Raw genomic sequence first — 22,848 nt, 5'->3', positions numbered from 1 at the left:
TTCATGTATATGAATAGGAAGGGTTAAAAGAAGTTATTTATGCAATGAGCTTTAGATTAGATCCTTTGCAAACATTATTTGTGCTTTGGGGACAATAACACGAAATGATATCAGTCTGATAATTCATACCAGCAAGTCTGAAGTTTAATATCAGTCAAAACTGCATAACACGCAAGGTTATTCAACTGTATAGAAACCCACATAACACTCAGGTTTACAGTCTGAAAACCAGAACAGCAGGTTATCAGATAATTGTTTGATAATATTCCTTACACATTCAGACATATGTCAGCAGGGGATATTACATTTGCAATCTTAGCACACGGTATAACTTTGATCAAGAGAGAATAGAGTGACTTGGTAAACTTTATTCTGTGTTAGAGGTTGTCCCAAAAAACATGTCAATAGAACTCAGTTTGAAAAGTAAGGAGAGAAAGCTATGTCTAGACTCTAGAGTTAATGGTGTATAAGAAACTGAGGATGATAATCCCCGAGAATGTTGAGATAAGAAGGATTAGATGTGATCTGTGTTCTTGTCTAAGGTCATTATCGCCAAACATCACAAAGGCATGCAGTATAATATTTCTCTGTTTCTGATTGTGTTTTGTGATGTTTGTCCATACATGAATATCACCTTGCCCTCCTTGAACATCGTGGCTTTTATGTATGCGTTCTTTTATTGCGGTAATGAAGCTTCACATTTCAGTATAATGTTTCTATGTTTCTGACTGTGCTTTGTGATGTTTGTCTATACATGAATATGGTTCAATGGTTGCCCATCAATAATAGTATTGTGTTAAAGGGTTTTATTCAAAGAAACGGGACTCGGACTCGGCTCGGACTTGGCAAGGCCGACTCGGACTTGGACTCGGGACTTGGTGTCAGACTCGGTTGGACTGGGGAAAGTGAAAATCTCAAGAAATTTAGAGATTTTTAAAGATTTAAAACTTGTTTCAGACACCCTTTATTGAATACACCTTAAAGACACAAAAACATCATCAAGCTCGGCTCATTTGATTACATACACAAGTATACATCAATCACATAAGCATAAACGCAAATTGTAGCTGAAGAAAATAACAAACATAGATATATAAATATTGTCAAATGTATACAATATTACAAAACTCATGGAATAAAAAATCCATGTCATCATATGATCATCATCAAATGTTTCATACAAATACCAAAGGTAAATAGTAAATACTAAATACAACTACAAGTGTACAAGCCTATGGCTCAGAGGGCCGTGCACCCTCTCGCCCTGGCCCCTTGCGAAGGTGTTTAAAGTAGGTCCTGGATGATTCAATAGCCATAGTCACTCCTCGTGACACCATGCCATGCTCACCAACATTAGGAACAACTGTGTCATGCTCGCCAACATCAGGAACAACTGTGTCGCTCTGAGTCTCAGTATTTCCTGTCTCTGCTCGTGCTCTCTGCTCCTCTGCCATGGCTACAGCCTCAGCCTCTATATGTACTTGGTCAATCCAATCAATGTCATCATCACTAAATACAGCTATAGGAGTCCCAGGAGCTGTCTGATTCTCATTGGCCCACTCTGCTTCAAGATCAACCTCATCTAGAATGATAAGAGACATGTCAACTAATGCATTCTTTCTCATTCTTAGGCGGAGGTTGTAGTGAACAAAGACGAGATCATTCATCTTCTCCACAGATAATCTATTGCGCCTCTTGGAGTGTATGTGCTCAAACGTAATCCAATTGCGCTCACAACCTGATGCGCTGCATGGTTGGCTCAAGATGCGAATGGCCAACTTCTGAATATTTGGTGTCTCTGGGCCAAAAAAGTTCCACCAATGATTAGAGTTTGAAATGAGAAAAATAAATAAAATCAGTCTCACTCATGAACTCATTTAACAAGTTACAATATAGTATTGAATAAAACTAAAATTAAGCCTTACAATTTATTTTTACCTGGCATCATAGTTGTCCTACCGTCTTTGGCGACAGGACGAGAGCAGGTCTCCCCTTGTGCATCTGAGAACATCTGTAGCTCTCGAAAAATGTCTATTTGAGAAGTACCAGCAGGTCCCATCTTCTCCAAGATTGCATATAGCCCATTAAGGACCTCCACATCAGCCTTGAAAAAAGGGATAAAACGGAATGCCGGATTCAGATAATAGGCTGCCGCATGGATGGGCCTATGAAGCTGATGATGCCATCTCCTATCAATGATCTCCCAAATGGGACCATACTTGCTCTCATCTGCTCCATAGACGAATCTGATGGCCTCCTTCGCCCTATCCATGCCCTCATATAGACGAATCTGAGGTTCTCGTGAACCGGAAATTTAAATAGGGGGCAAGAATGGTTAAAATAATGCACAATAGACAGAGCACTCACATAATGAAATGAGGTAATGAAGAATATACTAAGACAGGGAACTCATATAGGAAAACAAGGTTATGAATAATAATGCTAAGGCAGGGCTGAGCAATGGGAATATGTCATTGAAGAAATTGCAAGATAATTGCATTCTGTTGTAATGTCCCCTTCCTAAGCACTGACAACTTGGTGACCTTTAGCCTATTCAATGGGTTCCCGTAGGCTAATGTTGTTGGGTTAGGGAACTTTTGGGACTTGGAGACCTTGTTGTTCAACTTATTTGATATTTACAGGTGTTGCTTTGAGCTACGTCCAGTAAGAGATGCATTATGGCATTTTCTAGGGCAGTTTTGGACAATTATTCTGTTTTTACTATTTTCAGTAAGTAACAACTTGGGCACTGACTTGGTCAGTTGGCAGCGGTTTCACTTTGGGATGATTGGTAATTGTATTTACTGTCGATTTAGTGATAATTTGAATCTGGGGATATAATTTTATTTTATTAAATGCTGATGTTATAAAGTTAAATTAAATATTTAACTTAGCATTTTCTATATATTAAAGAAGTTACTTAAGTGGACACCAAGGGGACATAAGGAGATATTTTAAAGGTAAATTAGTGTTTTTTATAAAAGGTGTCTAATGTTGGAGACATAAGGGAGTTTTAAATAAAATAAAATAAATTTTAATTCCCCAGCTGGCTGCGGGGTTTGGAGGAGAAGATAAATAGACTTTTTGGAGCTCATTTCGGATTTATGTTTTGGAATTTATAAATGGATATTGCTGGTTGAATGAAGTTCTTCCAAGGGCTTTGTGAGGACAAAAACCTTCATAGAGGACATCCATTTCGAAAGTGAAAGATTCTTTTTGGTGGATTTGCATGTGGTTCTACATAGGAACTACACAGGAGCTTAATTGTTGTGAGATTTTCTCAGTCATAGTGCCAAGTTTTGGAAGGAAAATTATGGACAGATTTGTTGAAGGCTTATTAGCAGATTAGAGAAGCATTTATTGCAGATTTTATGTACTATTTGCGGGCCGTACACTTACCTTAGTTGGCTGTACAACCTAGATTGGACATGAGGGGTTGTGGGGTGTAAGCACCTAGGGTTTGAAGGGGTTTATTGCTGGTTTGGAGGCTTCCATGGGTGTTAAACACATGGGAATAAATTTGTGGTGAGAAAAGTGCAGATTTGAACCTCTATTTGCTGCTCCAGACTTTAAAAATTCAGACCTGTAGTAAAGAAGCTTCTGAGTATGTTTGTATTGTCATTTTGAAGCTATTTGGCCATCTAGTTATTGTTAGTTTCATTGTTATTTTGCTGCCCAAACTATGTAATAAATCTGAAAGTCATTTCCAGCTTGTGGGTATTTCAGATGTTGATTAAATTAGTGTTATTTTCTCTGAGTATTATTGCAAAAAATCTCTATTTGTTTGCATCATCATATTATCTCAAAAATCTCATATTCAAAATTCAGAAAACAAAAGAAAAGTAGGGTGTATATTACATCTGTGCTTGTGGTGGAAGCCAAGATATTATTGATCTTATTGTTGTGGAATGTTTGGAAGCCTTGGTGAGACAATAGCATTCACTTAAGATAGTGTTTTCAGTTTTGAGGGTGGAGTCAAAGCTGTTCAACTTAGAGGAGTGGGGATGCGAGAAATATTATATGCCACTGTATTCTATTAAAGGTTCGAATGCTTTGTGAGGCAGCCTATGCAAGAATCAATTAGAAGGAAAGAGGGCAGAATGCATATTTCTCATATAACTACATGCTGATTGAAATTAGGAGCACAAAAATGGTTGAATATGGCTCAATGGAAGGATGTAGAAATGGCATAAGAATCACCATGCAAATGCTGCATGTGTGGATAAAATTTGTAATGCATGGAAGTATCAATGATGTAGCATGTGTAGTTAGAGAAGAGCATAGTTGGAGGGTATATGGGTGCACAACTATGTTATTCATGCAAAAAAATAGTGGTGAATATCAGTGATTCCTGGTTCTGAAGATGGCTTTGTGCACATCATGATATTACTATGGGTGCATGGGTCATTGTGATAGTGTGTATAGTGTTTAGAAGAGGAAAAAATATATGCGTGGTGCATGATGATAAGTCTATGTGCAGGAAAATAATAGGAATGAGGACTTGTAATCACTATTATAATATATTTATGGTGTTGGCTATGGTGCATATGGAAAATGGCACTTGGGTGTGAAACAAGTATTTCATGGTGGAAAAGGAAAATGAGTAGCATGGCTTGGGAAGTTGGTTTGGGCCCCACAATCACAATAAAAAGATTGTTAGCCTATGGCTCTCAAATGATGCAAGAAAAGAAGCAAGAGTGGAGATGCTTGCTTTGAAGAATATTCTTTGGGAATAAATTTGCTTTGGCTCATGCTTCCATGTGGAAAATGGAGGTGATTATTAAATTATTATATAGACCTCAATATATTGAACTGATTTTTAGAGCTTATTTAATTAATTATATGGTCTAATGTCAACTTATCAAATTTTGTGCTACTTAAGGAATAAGTAGGTAGCATAGTATGGTATTTTTGAGCAGCCTTTCTCGTTTGCCACTTTTACTTTGTAATAACTAATAAACACCTTTAAATTTTTATTTTTATTTTTTGACAATAACAAAACAAAACATAAACATGCCAAATAGAGATACAACTGCTGTCATAAGTTGTGATATAGATAATCAGTGTGTACACAATTGCTATTACAAATTGTTCTGATTAAATATCACCCCAAAGAGTTACTAGTAGATATTAAGATGCTCACAAGAAAAAGTACCTCAAATGAAGGATGGAGATGAGCTGGTACATGCCTGTGCACACTGAAAGAGCTACAGCAGGTCTGATATGACTCTGCAAGTAGTTGCAGTTCTTCTGTCCAGTAGTTGCAGGTCAAAACAGCAACGAAAAAGCCTTCAAACACCCTCCAAACTCGCATAGAACACCTCTCACACACACCCAACGCTACCAAACAGCCTCAAAATGGCAAGAAAAATGATAACTACAGATCTGATAAATATTTCAATCATACTCAGCATTGACCTTGTTGCTGAAACAGGGGTGGCTACCATTGAAATACTGAAAACTCCTTATAATTTCCGTTGTCTATTGCATTAAGACCTAGACATGATGAACAATGCCAAGGTGCCACCAAATGGGAAAAGTTGAGCCACGATATACTAGGTGCTTAAGCCTATAATCCTCACACCAGCCCTCCAGGCATCTTGTATGGCAGCAAATGAGACATAGTACAGCCTCCCAAACTGATAAATCTGCACAATGTAACTTATACGGCCTGCAAGACAATGAATAGGCATTAAACAATAGGAAGTAGCAGATGACAAACCATTATACCTTCCAGAAGTGGTACGGCCACGTCTGAAAACGGAATCGTACGGTCAGCAATGCCTTTTTTCTCAGTCACCCAAACAAAATTCCAATCAAACTCTGCAAAAATTGAAACCCACATTCCAAAATGTCTACAACCTCAGAATAAATCAAATACCTTTATATTGGAACCCCAAAATTAAAACTCTAATGAAAAATGGTAATTCTTGAATAGAACCACACCAATCTAGGTAGGGATTGTCTTTCAAATCTGAAACTAAAAATCAAATGAGGGTTTTTGTCCTCAAAAGATTTTACGAAGAGCTCGCAAGTTCAATCCAGTAGCATTTTAGTATCAAATCTTTAGCATATGAGCAAATGAGACCCCTCAACCTCTTTTTATAGCTTTGGAGGGCAAAAACAATTTGAAATAATATAAAAACTCATTTTCCCACCGAAAGGCCTTTTTGAAATATTAAAATGATTTTCATGGGCAAGCTCCTCTTCACATTTCCTTAGGCATCCACTTTTGAGGGTACATAAAGCAACTTAATAAAATTAAAATATAACACTTAAGTAAATGAATTAACATTAAACATTAGAAACCTAAAATGATTTAACATTAAACATTAGAAACCTAAGTGTATATTTTAAATTCTCACTTGTTGTGGAAAGCACTACCAAGGTATTGAAATCTAATTCTGATCGTGCCATGATGGAACTTAAGTAGTGGAACAATGATAGATGCCAACTCCGAGATTTACTAAAAGTAGATGTGTTCTCCAAGAAGTTTTGAGGAACACCCCAAGAGTCCAAAAATGCTTTTGAAAGCATTGTTGTGATCCATAACACCATTTGAGCTCAATGCCACAAATAAATACCAAAAAAAATTGAACTTGTGTTCTCCAAGATCTTTGGAGTCCTCTTACCATTGGAACTTAGGAAATAGGCTAACGGACACCATATTGACTAGGCTTGAGAAGGGGACAGTACATACTTTAATAGATATGGTTTGGATAACTGACTATATAGTAGATATGGTTTATGAGAGAGACATATCTAATTACACTTCAACATGGAGACATCTGTGCATGTGCAATTTTATTTTCAGACATGAGGATATGGTTTGTCACCTGATGAGGGCTGTTTTACAAGGTCAATAGAGCAATTGGAAAGAAGATTCCTGCATTAGGGCAGTAGAGCATGAGAGAGTGCTGCAATCTTTTTTGAGAGATGATAGTGATTGAGCAATGCTTGTATGTTGAGATGCATGCATGATAATAACGCTTGAGTTACATGGAGCACATTTGGTTTGTATGCAGGTATTCCAAGGACTGAACAACTAATTGAGGTGGGACAATCTTGACGTGTGGATGTAGTGTGTATATTGTATTCATAAATCTTTAGTCTAGTCAATGGTAGAGTAGAATTGTGACTTTCTTATCATAAATCTTTAGTCTAGTCAATAGTAGAGCAGAATTGTGACATTCTTAGACATAGTATGTGCATGTTGAGTATTCACATAAAGCATTACCTTGAGGATAAAAAGAGATTCTGAAGATAAGATTAGGGCTAGGGCAACTTATTTTTAAAATAGGAAGGTCATCTTCTTATATAAACATGCCTTTCACATCAGATGATTAGAGAGTCATGAGAGCAGGTTTCAGAGAGTAGTCATGCCCTCTAGGCAGGCGTTTCCAGCTGCCACCTTGCCTGCCTTGGGCAATGGTGGCTTTTATGTATGTATTCTTTTATTGCGGTAATGAAGCTTCACATTGCAGTATAATATTTCTCTGTTTCTGATTGTGTTTTGTGATGTTTGTCCATACATGAATATCACCTTGCCCTCCTTGGACATCGTGGCTTTTATGTATGCGTTCTTTTATTGCGGTAATGAAGCTTCACATTTCAGTATAATGTTTCTATGTTTCTGACGGTGTTTTGTGATGTTTGTCTATACATGATATGGTTCAATGGTCGCCCATCAATAATAGTATTGTGTTAAAGGGTTTTATTCAAAGAAACGGGACTCGGACTCGGCTCGGACTCGGCAAGGTGGACTCGGGACTCGGACTCGGCTCGGACTCGGCAAGGTGGACTCGGGACTCGGCGTCAGACTCGGCTGGACTCAAGAAAGTGAAAAACTCAAGAAATTTAGAGATTTTTAAAGATTTAAAACTTGTTTCAGACACCCTTTATTGAATACACCTTAAAGACACAAAAACATCATCAAACTCGGCTCATTTGATTACATACACAAGTATACATCAATCACATAAGCATAAACACAAATTGTAGCTGAAGAAAATAACAAACATAGATATATAAATATCGTCAAATGTATACAATATTACAAAACTCATGGAATAAAAAATCCATGTCATCATATGATCATCATCAAATGTTTCATACAAATACCAAAGGTAAATAGTAAATACTAAATACAACTACAAGTGTACAAGCCTATGGCTCAGAGGGCCGTGCACCCTCTCGCCTTGGTCCCCTGCGAAGGCGTTTAAAGTAGGTCCTGGATGATTCAACAGCCATAGTCGCTCCCCATGACACCATGCCATGCTCACCAACATCAGGAACAACTGTGTCATGCTCGCCAACATCAGGAACAGTTGTGTCACTCTGAGTCTCAGTATTTCCTATCTCTGCTCGTGCTCTCTGCTCCTCCTCTGCCATGGCTACAGCCTCAGCCTCTATATCTACCTAGTCAATCCAATCAATGTCATCATCACTAAATACAGCTGTAGGAGTCCCAGGAGTTGTCTGATTCTCATTGGCCCACTCTGCTTCAAGATCAACCTCATCTAGAATGATAGGAGACATGTCAACTAATGCATTCTTTCTCATTCTCAGGTGGAGGTTGTAGTGAACAAAGACGAGATCATTCATCTTCTCCACAGATAATCTATTGCGCCTCTTGGAGTGTATGTGCTCAAACATACTCCAATTGCGCTCACAACCTGATGCGTTGCATGGTTGGCTCAAGATGCGAATGGCCAATTTCTGAATATTTGGTGTCTCTGGGCCAAAAAAGTTCCACCAATGATTTGAGTTTGAAATGAGAAAAATAAATAAAATCAGTCTCACTCATGAACTCATTTAGCAAGTTACAATATAGTATTGAATAAAACTAAAATTAAGCCTTACAATTTATTTTTACCTGGCATCATAGTTGTCCTACCGTGTTTGGCAACAGGATGAGAGAAGGTCTCCCCTTGTGCATCTGAGAACATCTGTAGCTCTCGAAAAAGGTCTACCTGAGAAGTACCAGCAGGTCCCATCTTCTCCATGATTGCATATAGCCCATTAAGGACCTCCACATCAGCCTTGAAAGAAGGGATAAAACGGAATGCCGGATTCAGATAATAGGCTGCCGCATGGATGGGCCTATGAAGTTGATGATGCCATCTCCTATCAATGATCTCCCAAATGGGACCATACTTGCTCTCATTTGCTCCATAGACGAATCTGATGGCCTCCTTCGCCCTATCCATGCCATCAGACTCCAAAACACAACCCCAACATTTTCCCTTCTTGCTTGTGTGTAGGTTGGTAGTGGTGAAAGAATTATCTTCTTGCGGGAGGCTTCAATCGTGGACCAACTATAAGTTTCCTTTTGTTCTCATTCATTCTCACTTCATATTCTGCAATATTCCACTTATTTCATTTTCTGCATTGTTCATTTAATAGTTTAGTCATTTTTTGAGACTTTTGATACGGTCTCTGTACCTCATCCGTATAGTACGACGACGCGCCGTGCTGGTGTCCTAGACCTGCGTGCTCATCCTTGGGACAGAGGCTTAGCAGAATCGCTCGAGAGTCTTAGTTTGCAGTCTATTCGCTTAATTTGTCATTTTCATCCCCTGGTTCACCCTTAGCTCCAGTATAACTGAGGTATTGGAGGGTCGATTTGTTTTCTTGGGGTTTATCATCCATGAAGCAACAAATTTCCTCCACTACAGTAGCAATTGTCATCAATATTTAGAAAATCATATTATTTGGATTCTTCTTGTGCTTGGACAGAATGGGCCTAATGTTTGAACATGTATACAGTATAATGGATCGATTGGTTAAATTGTAGAATGTAAGTTGTGCATGGGAAATAATAAGTCTATCGTGTGCCAAAGGTTTTACCCTAACCCTAGGGTTATTAGATGGGAAGCTATGTATAGATGCATCTATCATTGTAAAGCTAAGTTACAGATCATGGTTCAGGTTTGCTGGTCCAAGTCACTATTTGGTAAAAATAATTTTTGGGGTTGGGCTCATTTGGTTTGTCCATACAGAAAATATAAAAATCATAAATATGTACATATTTGCAACCTAAAAACAGGAATATTAGAGGCAAGATACATTTTTCCCAAAATTTTTAATGTATAGGAGTATTTATAAACCTTAAATTGATATAGGCAATAATATTATAATATCATAATAATAAATTTATAAATAGAGTGAATATTAATATGTTAATTGATTTTTATAAAAATGATTAACATACATATTCAAATTAATATTTGTTCTGTTAATAATTATATTGTTAATAATAAATAAATTATGTAAATAATTTATTAATGTTACTATTACTAATAAAAAATTAATAGTTATGTATGTTAATTAATTTTTATAAAAATTAACATAATTTTTTAATTAAATTATTATTAATAATATTATTATTAACTTAACAAATATATTAATTTTATAAATATTAAAACAAGGAGGAATTTTGAGAAGTTCCATGTGCTCGTATGACATGGAACTAGAAGAACATGCATGGCAATGAACAAGCAGTTAACAATTGCATTCTCTTTATTTTTATTATCTCTTTTCAAAAGTTCTGACAAAATTGTACTGGTTCTGAAAAAATCTGCAACTACACAGAAGTAATTGTGCAGGAGATGTGTCTCCTGGCTAATGATGGCAGGCTCTTTCAGCAGTTGACGAACCACCTATACACTGACCAACAGTGTAGATCTAGTCAAATGTCATGCCCCCCTGTAAGAAGAGAAGTAAAATATACTAAGCAAGTTACACTTAATAAATAATTATTTATAGCTAATGTTAGTCAGCAATTAATTAGTTTAAGGCCGACCCCAATATAGTAATATCTGATACTACTGTCATGCCCCAAAACTAAAAACAAAATTACATTTTATAATGCTGGAGTGACTGAATGAAGGGGACGTCCCAGGGCTAAAGGAGAATAACACTCAGATCGCAGCCCTGCTATTAATAAAACATTGCCTTTGATCTAGCGCAGGTAACACAAGGACAGCGATTAATAATTAAAAAGGGGGGTATCAGTTAGTTAAAGTTTGAAAGGAAATAATATATTATGAGGGGACGTGTCACTTAGGTGGAGTTGTTTCTCTTGTGTGAGTGACTCTTCAATCCATTATGGGAGATTATAAATAGGATGGGCTTACTCTTGGGAAAGGGCATCAAATGATTGGAAAACAACATTTGATCTGAAATCAGATGACCTGGATAAGAAGGCAGTAAGAAATTAGAATTATAAAGCAGTGATAATTTGAATTATAAGGCAGTAAGATACAGATAAACTTTATATTTCTGCAGCAGTTGGTATGCCACATATTTGAATCCAATATTTATTAGTTTGTGAATTTAGTAAAGAACATATTTATCTATTTAATTAACTTGCCAATGCATCAAGAATCTTCGGATTAGTAATTATTCATTTGATATTCATAAAGCAATCATATTAGGAATTGGCAAGGAAACATAATAGGGAGATGCAGGAGTATGGTTCCTTCAAGTAGACCACCCATTGTGTTGGATTGCTTGTGGGCCAAGGGGTCGGATTGATTTGGTTGGTTGTTTGGTGCTCTTGGGTTTAGTTGTGGAGGACAGTCTCTTGGCACCCTATTGTGCTTTCCCCTCAAGTTTCTAATATGGTTGGTTATTAGGAATAAACTATAGTGTGCATGTTTACAATAGGAATCGTCATTATCATTTTGTTTGATGTTAATTGATAATTTTCTTAAATTGAATTACTATTGTGTAATTTAGTGAAAGAATACTCTTGTAAATAAAATTTATTATTGGGTTATATTAGTTTTGGGCAAAAATCATGTATTCCATCAACAGGGGACATTACAATTGGTATTACACCATTGTTCCTGCTAGCCTGTAGGATGAAAGATTGTGGATGCAACTAAGCCAAAGGGCTTAAAGGGTGTTGGAAAGAAGACAACTGCCGGCAAGTAATAACACTAATAAAATGAGTGAACAATTGGGAAATGAGTTGAGGGCTTTCATGGAGCAAAATGAAAAGACAATTCAATTACTCCTACAAATCATTCTAAATATGAACAAAACAATTAGCACTCTTAGACCCAACCATTCGAAAAACAACAATAGAACCCCACGAGGGTGAACGCCTAAGGTAACTAGACATGCCACTTCTAACGATTCGGAAAACAACAATAGAACGCCTAAGGTTACTAGACCATCCTTCTTACCTAGAGAGGTACCACTAAGAGAGGAAGAAGAAATCAATGCACCAGTCAATAACCTAAACAAGTATGCAGAAGCTTACTCAAGGCTTGACTTAGAAATTAGGAGAAATATTTCATTCAGAAAATATTGTGAGGCTGGAACAAGAATTAACCCTACAAGAGAAAGGGTTCAGCCTAATAAAGATTTACACCATAAAATAGGCAAATTGACACTCCCTAATTTTGATGGATCAAGGAAAGACACCGATTGTTCATGAATCCAAAAATTGGACACATATCTATCTCTTAGTTCCATGTTGAAAAAAGATGCCATTCAAAAGGCCCTAAGATTGGAAACCACATCGACAAAGGAGAAGGGCCAACCCTAGAACATGCCATTGAAATCACATAATCAAGTTCTCTATGAAAAAGATTGGCAACACAAGCCTTTACCTTCCCAACCACACACAACATGGGATGATAGGACAATGTTCCGAAAGCAAGGATTATGTTTTAGGTGCAAGGGAAAATGGGAACTAGGACATAGGTGCACAAAGAGAGGAAAGGCGCACAATATAGAAGCATTAACAAATGAAGAGGTGAATGAAGAGGAATTCGAATCTCAAAGAAAAAGGAGGCAAGACATTGAAGAAGAGGGTACCTTGGCAACACTCTCTAGGGCTTCCAAACACCACCTTTTTAGAGTCCGTAGTGTCTTACAAGTACGAAAAGTGACCGTCCTAGTAGATAGTGGTGTGATTCATAATTTCATTGATGAAGGATTGATGTCAAGGACGGAATTAGAGACTGAAGATTTCAAAGGATTCAAGATAGTCATGGCAGGTGGATTTGCAACCTCATTTACACAAAGGATTCCGTTATTGAGCATCACCTTGGGAAGACATCAAATTAGGGAAGACTTCTATGTGGTAAACATGGGTGATAATGAGGTGGTGTTGGGCATCCAATGGTTACACTCTTTGGGAAGACACTACCAAGATTTCCAAAAGATGGAACTTCGTTTCCAATATAATGGTCAAGAAGTAATCTTAGAAGACTTATCCAATGAAGCCCAAAGGGTATTATTGTCTGAAGATTAGTGAAAATTCTTAAACATGGACAAGTAGAATGGATTGCACAATCCGTGATACTTGACGAATATTTGAACATTTGACATTCCGCTAGGACTTCCTCCAAAAGAGTGTTTTTTACATACTTGATACAGAGGTAAAACCTGTTACATCCATTAATATCTCTCCGTAGAAATTATTTTGTGACAAGATTGTAATAGAATAAGAATTTACCCTTCTGAGATCTTTGTGTGTAGTCTAAGGCAGAAGTATTAGTACCTGATATAATAAATTGTACCCGTTATAGCAAGTAACTTAAGATAGACACATCAACCCTCATGGTTACTTATACAGTTGTTTTGAAATACTTAGGGACGTAGATTAGTTGGGCAGGGCCCTCCCAACTACCCTGGTGAACAGCAGGGTTCATCTGCAGGGTGGGAGTTATAGTTAATCTAAGGGTCCCAACATACTTACTTAGAGCTGTTGTGTCCAAATTGTGACGATATGACCACTAACTTGTAGTCTTCACATCTTATTTTATATTCATTCGCCGTGAACATGATCTACTTAATATTTTGAGCTAGGATTATCATTGACTGATGAAAATATCAGAGATGAGATACATAGTAAAATTGAAACTGAAACTGGAATTATTACAAAGCTAATAATATTCTCTCAATGTCAGGATCAATATCCAATGACACATTTACAAACATGTTAAATGGATATCTTCTAACCAGATTCTGCAAACAGCAATCATTGGAAAAAACAATGGTCTAATGGAAAACCAACCCCAAGACACTTAGATTTTGTAAAAATCCATTGAAGCACATACGTTTACAGCCATATCCTTAAATAGAACCAAAATTTGTATCTGATGGCTCTTACAAAATGATATGATATAAAGTCCAATCCCTCAAGATTTAGGAAAACTCTATCCAATCAATAAGACTGATCTCAACATCAAATTCTGAAAAAGGTCAACTTGGAATCTAGCCCCTACAATTCTTCCTCTGTCAGATAAAGGGAAACCCTCTTCATAGAGCCCCTGGAAGGAAAAGTGAGTCTAAAATACATATGCTGAATCAATAACTCGGACTGATCCCATATGTAAATAAAATGTAGTTTGCATAATGAAATAACTAAGGGGATGAACTTTGGGAAGCTTCAGTTAAGTCACCCTTTGGAATTTTCAACTTAATAAGTGCACCAGCAAACGAGATCACCACTCTACAATTCAGATTACCATACCACGGTGGTAAGATGTCTAAAAGATAACATAATGCAATAACTATCCTAAATGTAAATCATTTATCAAAGTTCTCAGGCAAGGTTATGAAACAAAGAAGATAGTTCCCAAAACCATCTCTAAACCTTTGTATTTAAGGCCATAGATGTGTGTCATGCTTTTAATCCTCATCTTAATATATGAAAATCTTGCTCAAAGAAATACCATGGCATTGGTTCTTGCAAATACGATTGATGCCAAGGAATTACAAAGATAACCTTGTTCCTTCTCATAGAGGATGAGAGAAAACTGTCTTAGAATTACAAACCTTGCCAATTTCCAACTCTTGGTTATGTTGTTGACAGTTATTGATGAAAACATATCTTGGTTCAAATTGGCAACTTAATATCAGAGAAGCCCAGTGGAAGTAAATTGTGTGATAGATTTTTACAAAAAGTAAGTTGCAAGACCAAACCATTTCTGTTTGGGGATCATCTCAAGCACTCCCTTATTTCAATTTAATTTGCTTGAGGACAAGCAATCTTGGGAAGGGCAGACTGTCATGCCACTTTAAGAAGAGAAGTAAGATATACTAAGCAGGTCACACTTAATAAATAATTATATATATAGCTAACGTTACTCAGCAATTAATTAGTGAAAGGCCGACCCAAATATAGTAATATCTGATACTACTGTCATGCTCTGAAATTAAAAATAAAATTACATTTAATAATGCTGGAGTGATTGAATGAAGGGGACGTCCCAGGGCTAAAGGAGAATAACACTCAGATCACAGCCTTTTTATTAATAAAACATTGCCTTTGATCTAGCGCATGTAACACAAGGACAGCGATTAGTAATTAAAAAGGGGGGTATTGGTTAGTTTGAAACGAAATAATTTATTATGAGGGGATGTGTCACTTAGGTGGAGTTGTATTTCTTGTGTGAGTGACTCTTCAACCCATTTTGGGAGATTATAAATAGGATGGGCTTACTCTTGGGAAAGGCATTGAATGATTGGAAATCAAAAATTCAGACAAATAAGAAATTGAAATCTGATCTGGATAAGAAGGCAATTAGAATTATAAGGCAGTGATAATTTTACTTATAAGGCAGTAAGATACAGCAAACTTTATATAAATGCAGTAGTTGGTACACCACATATTTGGACCCAATATTTATTAGTTTGTGAATTTAGTGAAGAAAATATTTATCTATTTAATTAACTTGCCAATTCTTGATGGATCAGTAATTATTCTTTTGATTTTCATAAAGCAATCATATTAGGAATTGGCAAGGAAACATAATAGGGAGATGCAGGAGTACGGGTTCCCTCAATTAAGTAGACCACCCAATGAGTTGGATTGCTTGTGGGCCAAGGGGTCAAATTGACTTGGTTGTTCGGCGCTCTTGGGCTTAGTTGTGAGGGATAGTCTCCCGATGCCCTATTGTGCTTTCCCCTCAAGTTTCTAATATGGTTGTTTATTAGGAATAAGCTATATTGTGCATGTTTACAATAGGAATCTTCATTATCATTTTGTTAATTGATTATTTTCCAAAAATTCAATTACTATTGTGTAATTTAGTGAAAGAATACTCTTGTATATAAATTGTATTATTGGATTTATTATTTTTGGGCAAAAATCAGGTACTCCCTCAACAGGGGACATTACATCAAACTTTCAAAGTCAAAAAATAATACAATAAGTAAAAAAATATTAAAATAGGTATCAAAACTGCCATGGGCTCACTGTAGGTTCCTCTGGGTTCTGCTGGATTAGAAGTGGGTTTGTCTAGGATGAACACACATGAAATTGTGGCTCTGGGACAGCTCTGGCTGGTTCGGACCGGATCTCAAACTGGGTGAATTTTGTATCTGGATCTGGGACTGCGGAGCACAGAACTGGTAACATAGTTCTAAAGGTTCATGGAATGTTTTGTATTTCAATGTGGGATCGTACAGTAGGTATAATTGGAGCTATTCCTTCCTTGAGGTGTTTTGTTTGGCAGAACCCTGCCTCTAGGGTATTCTTGTATGTTTCCTTGTGTTGAAAATTAGGATATATTAGTTCTAACCATATCTCTTGTGATTTGTGATCTACTTCATTTGTCTACATTTAAGAACATTTTCTATTATAAGAGGTTTCGATCTTTCAACTTTTATTTTTTATATTGGGCAATTATAGAATTTCACCATAATTGAATACCAATATTTAGAATTTGACTGCATTGAGTTATTTGCTTCAATGACCCATTTTTGAATCATTAATAATTCACAAGAACCTATAATCTCGTAAGCTTAAATGGTCCAGTTGGCTCGCATTGCATGAGATGATGCACACGGGTGATGTGGATTTAGTAAGATGAACTTCCACATAGATTCATCGTCATTGTCAGTACCAACACTTGATAACCAGGATATCTTAGGTCGTTGGACATCTTCAGACTATGGTTCATGATATACATAGGATTACACTGTCAATAAAATGTTATGGAGAAATCTTTTAAATTTTATTTTATATATTGGGCAATTTTAGAATTTCACCATAATTGAATACCAATATTTAGATATATAATTAATTCATGAATGCTTTGTGTGATATTCCACAGATACAATTGTATTGCATAGGAAGGGAGAATTGATACCCTTACTCTCAGCAGCTGGATTGAAAGTTAGTTAATGGCAAGATCAGCATAAAAAATCGAGTAGATACTTTTCTAGAAGGCGATTTTCTCAGCAGTTTGTTTTGATCGAAATTATGCACATCTCTATAATGGTCTTCAGCAAGGATGATATTTTAAATTAGCCCGTGAACTACATGTAATGCCAATTTTATTCTATTTCCTTTAGATAGTTTTCTAAACAGTTTTTGTGCAACATTGATCAGTTTTGATCATAACATATTTAGCTAGATATTTTTTGGTAAATAATCCCAAGATATTTCTCCATTGTAAATCAAGAATGAAGCTGAGATGTTATGTGAAACTTAAAAGAGATTTCAGAAAGGCATTGCCATTTCAGCTTCTATCATTGTCAGATGTTTCAGTAGCCATTGATCGCTGGCATTCGATTTGTAATTTAGTTGTGAAGAAGAAAATTAGATTGTTAACCAATACTGGCTGATCATTAAAGGGGACAAAATGGAAAATTTGGTAAATAACTAATTCTTTATATGAAAGTTATAAAATGATAAAACAAAATGTAACTATTCTACCATCTTTATGTTGCGTGTTAGAGAAATTGTTTTGTGTTCACAAGTTTAGAGATGTCACTCAAGTTAAACTCTTTGCAAGTCTTAATTGAATTGACAGCGAAGGCTTCGTATGGTTGTTGAAGTGAAAAAACAATTCCAAGAAATCTCGAACATAAAAGTTGAGTGGACCTAGATTTATGCTTTCTGCCATCTAACTACAATTTAGAAAATGTACAGGTCTTTGGAAGGAGCTAAGCCCTAATCAATTTTCTTTGCCTGATTATTCAAGGTTTTTATTTTTGCAAGTGGCTGGGTATGATTATATGTATGTCTAACCTAGTGCTTAGACTTAAAAACAGTTCCTCCAACATTTAAAATCAATTTAAAGAAAATAAATTAAAATGTTTTGATTATATGTGTGTTTAGACTTAAGCACGGCCCTCCAACTACTAAAATCAAATTTCGAAAACCATAAGAAATAAATTAAATGTTTTGATCATGTGTCTAACCTAGTGCCTAGACCTAGACACAGTCCATTAATTAAAATCTGTGCTTGACATTTGGTTGCTTGAAAATTGAGGTTTAAATGGTGGACCTAGAGAGACTCAGAATTTTGTGGATTTTATGCAATGAATGTTGGTTCTGAAAATTATGCTTAATGAGTCCATTCAAAGGAAATTTGGGGAGGATTTCGACAAATCTGATGCATGAACGTTATTTAGTAGCTAGAATTGGTTTTTTTAAAACTTAGTACTAGGATATTGCATCTTAGTATTTTTAATATAGGGTAGATAATTAAATATAATAAACAGTTGTTAGTATAAAAATAAAATAGATGTTAGTTATGTCAATGTGGTAGTTGCATGAAGAAGTTTTATTTGAGAAACAACAGGCTTTACATGTCATGAGATATCATGACAACAAACTTTGCATAGTATTTGTCTATGAAGGATGGTTTAGTTTCTCTGTATGCTTTGCCATTTTCAATATGATATTAGAGCAATATGATAATAAAATCTAGATATTGTTGCTAGAAGAAAATGTATTTGTGCAAAATAGAGATAAACTAAATTTACTGACTTTGCAGAACCAAAGGTGGTAGAATGTGGCCAGTCTAAAATCATCCGCATATATGCTAATTCATATTAAATAATTCAAATAATTCATGCTTACACAAGTGTGATGAATGTAACAGAAGTACGATGAATTCCCAAGCCAGCAGAACATGACTTGAGTTATACATATAGCCTTGGGCTTGAGGATACACTAGCAAGTAGACTTTAACTTTGTAGTGTGGGTTGCTTTTGTATCTACATTGTTTAGCGAGTCGTTGATTGCGATTTCCAACACTACCTAGTTGATCATTGACCCTATGAATCTCGTGGATTCTGGATATGGATCTATGCGCTCGCTAAGTTATTCTTTCTAGTGATGTCTTTATCCTAGCATGGAGTGTGTTTGTTGTTGCAAGTCGAAAAGAAAAAAAATAGAACAACAATATGGATGATTAAATATAGCTGTATTTGTGTCTCTAAGAATATATTATGGAAACATGGCCAATCCATGAGGAGGTTGTTGCATATTGATCTTCCTAGTAGCTGGTAATTTTTATTCTCATCATAGTCGTGACTTATGGTTGAACATTAGTGGTTGTTTTTGAGTTGCTATTTATTTGCTAGGTGGACTTAAGGGTTTACGTTATCTGTTAATTTTCTTCTTTTGGGAGTGGCTTTATAATCTTGATTGGTGGTTGCATGACTAACCATGATATATGGTTTTCTTGGTGGTAAAGGCATTTAAGTTGATGGTCAGAAGTTCAAATCCCACATATTCTATGGTAATAAAGCATAATGTGCATTAACATCTTTATTTTATATTTGGTAATAAATGGTCTTCTTGTATGGGTGCATTATTAGTCAAAATCGATACCCATTATTTTAACATTTGAATATGATTGTGCATAGTGCTTGTACATTTGAGGCCATCTATTTTATTCTTGATTAGGCTTTTAGATGCTCACATGCAACATTATACATACGAAGTGTAAGCACATCAAAGAGGAGGTTAGCAACATTAGAGAGGTTAGAGCAATGTCTTCGTATTCGATTAGCTTCTCACTTAGAGATGAACTTCACATGAGATGCACTAGTTCTTCATTTGTCCATTTTTTAGAGTTGGAGTAGGAGTAGGATTAAGGGGTGTGGGGCATCTTGTTACTAGATGATCGTGAGGAATGGGTTTGTGAGGGGTACAAATCCTCATTCATCAGATGGACAAGTGTGGATGATGGGTAGAAAAACCTAGGAGTGATGAATAGTTCCTAAAGCGAGAAGTATTAAGTAGCCAAATCTAACTTCTAGTTGTCAAAAGTGAATATGTTGAAAGTCATCTAAATCTCTACACGTGTAGTTGAGTGATATATGAAGATCAAAGTGTTAATCTCATGGGATATGAGCAATAGGTAGTGTGTAATTCATGTCTTGATGAGTGTCTAAGTTTGGAAGAGATTCATATATAGGAAACTCGATGAAGAAATTGAATATACAAACTCATTAAGTTGCTATTGGTAGGTCAAATCTAAAAAAAGTGAATATTAATTTTTTGTAGATTTTGTAGTTTGAAACAATATGATGCACTCTAGATACCTTTTGTTTTTGTTTTTGTTTTTGATATTTCAAGTCTCCTTCAAGATCCTTCTTTCAAGGAAATTATAAAATCAAGAATGTGGGTTTTTAGACAGCCATAACAAGATAATCTATAATTTGAGGAAAGTTACGAATTTATTTATTTATATTTATAATGGTGAAAATTCCATACCTTGTGTTTTTGCCCTTCATTTTGGCCTCATGTAAACTCAACTATTTCTTATGCAATGACAAGTACATAAGTGACATGATTTTTGCTGAAGTTAGCGCATAACCTCAACCTTAGGCAACATTGCTTTTTTTTTACTACTCTATTATGTTTAATATCTTGATCATGCTCCTAAATTCTCATTTGGATAGATCTACCCATTTGTTCAATATATGACCACCTACGAACACACTCTTATTATTGCACACCCCAATATTCTTCTAAGATCACAACTATTCTTCAATGAATTGAAGCTTCTTTTATAAGATACCAATGAGGAGGAAAGTGGTCTTTAAATCTTTTTTTGCTTAGTTTTTTGTCAATATTTATCTTGAGTTTTCCTTATGCAAGGTAAAAAGCCATTTGTTTATGATCTTGGTTCACTTATTTTCATTTAGTTTGGTCTTTGCATATTGAAATGTCTCGTTACTTTGATTTTTTGCACACCCATTCTTCATAAGTGTCCCTATGAGGTTATCTTTTTCAAGGCACAAGTCTTGATCATTTGAAATACTTAACACTCTAGTAGTCAATTTTTTTAATATTCCAATTTGTTTAGTAGGTTGATGATGCGAATGTGCTTGTAGGTATAGATTGATGCATGCCTTTTTCCTTTAAGATTGGTGTAAAAATGATCTTTCTAATTTTTTGCTTAAAATGATATCTAAAAACGAGAAAAAATTGTTTTCTTTTGTTTTCACCATGTATTGTATTTGTGGTGAAAGACTATTAAGATGCATAAGAAAATCATAATGACATCATCATCATGCCAATTAACATGTGTCGTCCTCTAATTTTTTTCATTAACTTAGTTTTAAGGAACAATTTTCAGATGCTTGCTTTTCAAAATTCTCCATGAAGAGGTTAGCTTCTATTAGAGGTAAGGCATAATCCATAGCTATACCTTATATTTGCTCATATATTTCACCCTCAGTTAAAAAATGTTGAATTAAGACATAATTTAGCTAATTTTGAATTTTTTTTAGTAGTACTTTGAGCAATGGCTTATATATCTTCCTTAATTAGTACCATGAGCAATGACTTATATACCTTCCTTAATTGGTATTCTTTAAGAGTGACAAAACATCAAAGCCAAAAATATTCTTTTGTTATCCACTCTTTGTTCCTTTATGAACTCAAAAGGGTGACAAGTCTTTAATATAGGAGGAAGTGTTCCACACTAATGGTTTAATTTTTTCTATATGAAAGGAAGCTAATTTGTATGTTGGTGAAATACTATTGGTCTCATTGGGGCACATTGTGTTTCTTAGGTTGACCATAGAACCTTGAATAGTTTCTAACTTAGTTAGGATTTATCTCTCATAGTTTCACTTAGATGTGATTTTAATCATCTTGTTCACTATTTGCATAACTTTATTAATGAGTATTTTGGATATCTTAATGTAGCTCCCACAAATAAAATGATCTAAGTTCATTTAAATTGGAGACATACCTAACAAAATGAAAACCTTTATAAATGACATTGCATTTTCTTACCAAGAAAATTAGTGCGATAGTGCATGACATTGCTAATGCTTTTAGAAAGTTGTTTTGAGCCTATAGAATCCTCTATAACTTTTGAAAAGTGGGATAAATAAGGAGTGTGAAACATGGAATAGGTTGGATGCCTCTTTAGAGTGGTGCAATATGAGCTAGTGAGCTCATCATGTCAAAAGGAATAGTGAAGAGCCATAATGCATCCACAAGAAGGCACGTTACCACTAGATCAAATGGGCTAGGCTTTAAGCTACATATGGTATGATCATTATGGTTGCCTTATACAAACAATTATTGCTCCAATTGCCATTGTCAAGTTTACATTATCTCCTACAACCAAAAATTTCCCTTTTATTAACGTATTCAACACTCGAGACATCCTCCAAACCTATCAAATGTGTTTTCCACCTTTTTATAGATATTTGAAACTCCTGCCATGCACTTCCAAACTTCAATTTGGAATTGGGAGTGTTAATTGTTTGTTCATTTTAAATTTTGTGTTCCATATATTATGACAAAATTTTGTATTCAAGTTAGGCAACGTGTCATGCCCATTTTTACATGAACAATGACAAGCCATTTACAAAAAAAATGAGATTTAGACTAAAATAATGCTTATGTGCAACACGTCTTTATTGGATACCATATTTAAAAAAAAAAACTAACTACATACATAATAACATTTATACTTAAAAAACTCAATTCTAAACTATTACAATTTGATGACCACTTACTAAATGAATTAATTAATTGTAATAACTTAATTAATTTAAATCACTAATCTAATCAAAAGATAAAGCAAGAGTTTATAAAATTAATCACAAGTTTTAACT

General features: G+C 35.4%; 1 protein-coding gene across 1 annotated transcript in view; it reads left to right on the top strand.

The window, feature by feature from the left end:
* LOC131072833 (monothiol glutaredoxin-S10) overlaps positions 1 to 17,680 on the top strand; it is a 64,001-nt gene extending 46,321 nt beyond the window's left edge. The window contains exon 5 of the mRNA XM_058009115.2: positions 17,082 to 17,680. Coding sequence (XP_057865098.2) covers positions 17,082 to 17,152 — 71 coding nt within the window. The 3' untranslated portion in view covers positions 17,153 to 17,680. The remainder of the gene's footprint in view (positions 1 to 17,081) is intronic.
* The last annotated feature ends 5,168 nt before the right edge of the window (positions 17,681 to 22,848 follow it).

Source organism: Cryptomeria japonica, chromosome 5 (assembly GCF_030272615.1).
Source record: "Cryptomeria japonica chromosome 5, Sugi_1.0, whole genome shotgun sequence".
Classification (NCBI taxonomy): Eukaryota; Viridiplantae; Streptophyta; class Pinopsida; order Cupressales; family Cupressaceae; genus Cryptomeria; species Cryptomeria japonica.
Note: the sequence above shows the minus strand (reverse complement) of the source record. Positions and strands in the feature narration are given on the sequence as shown.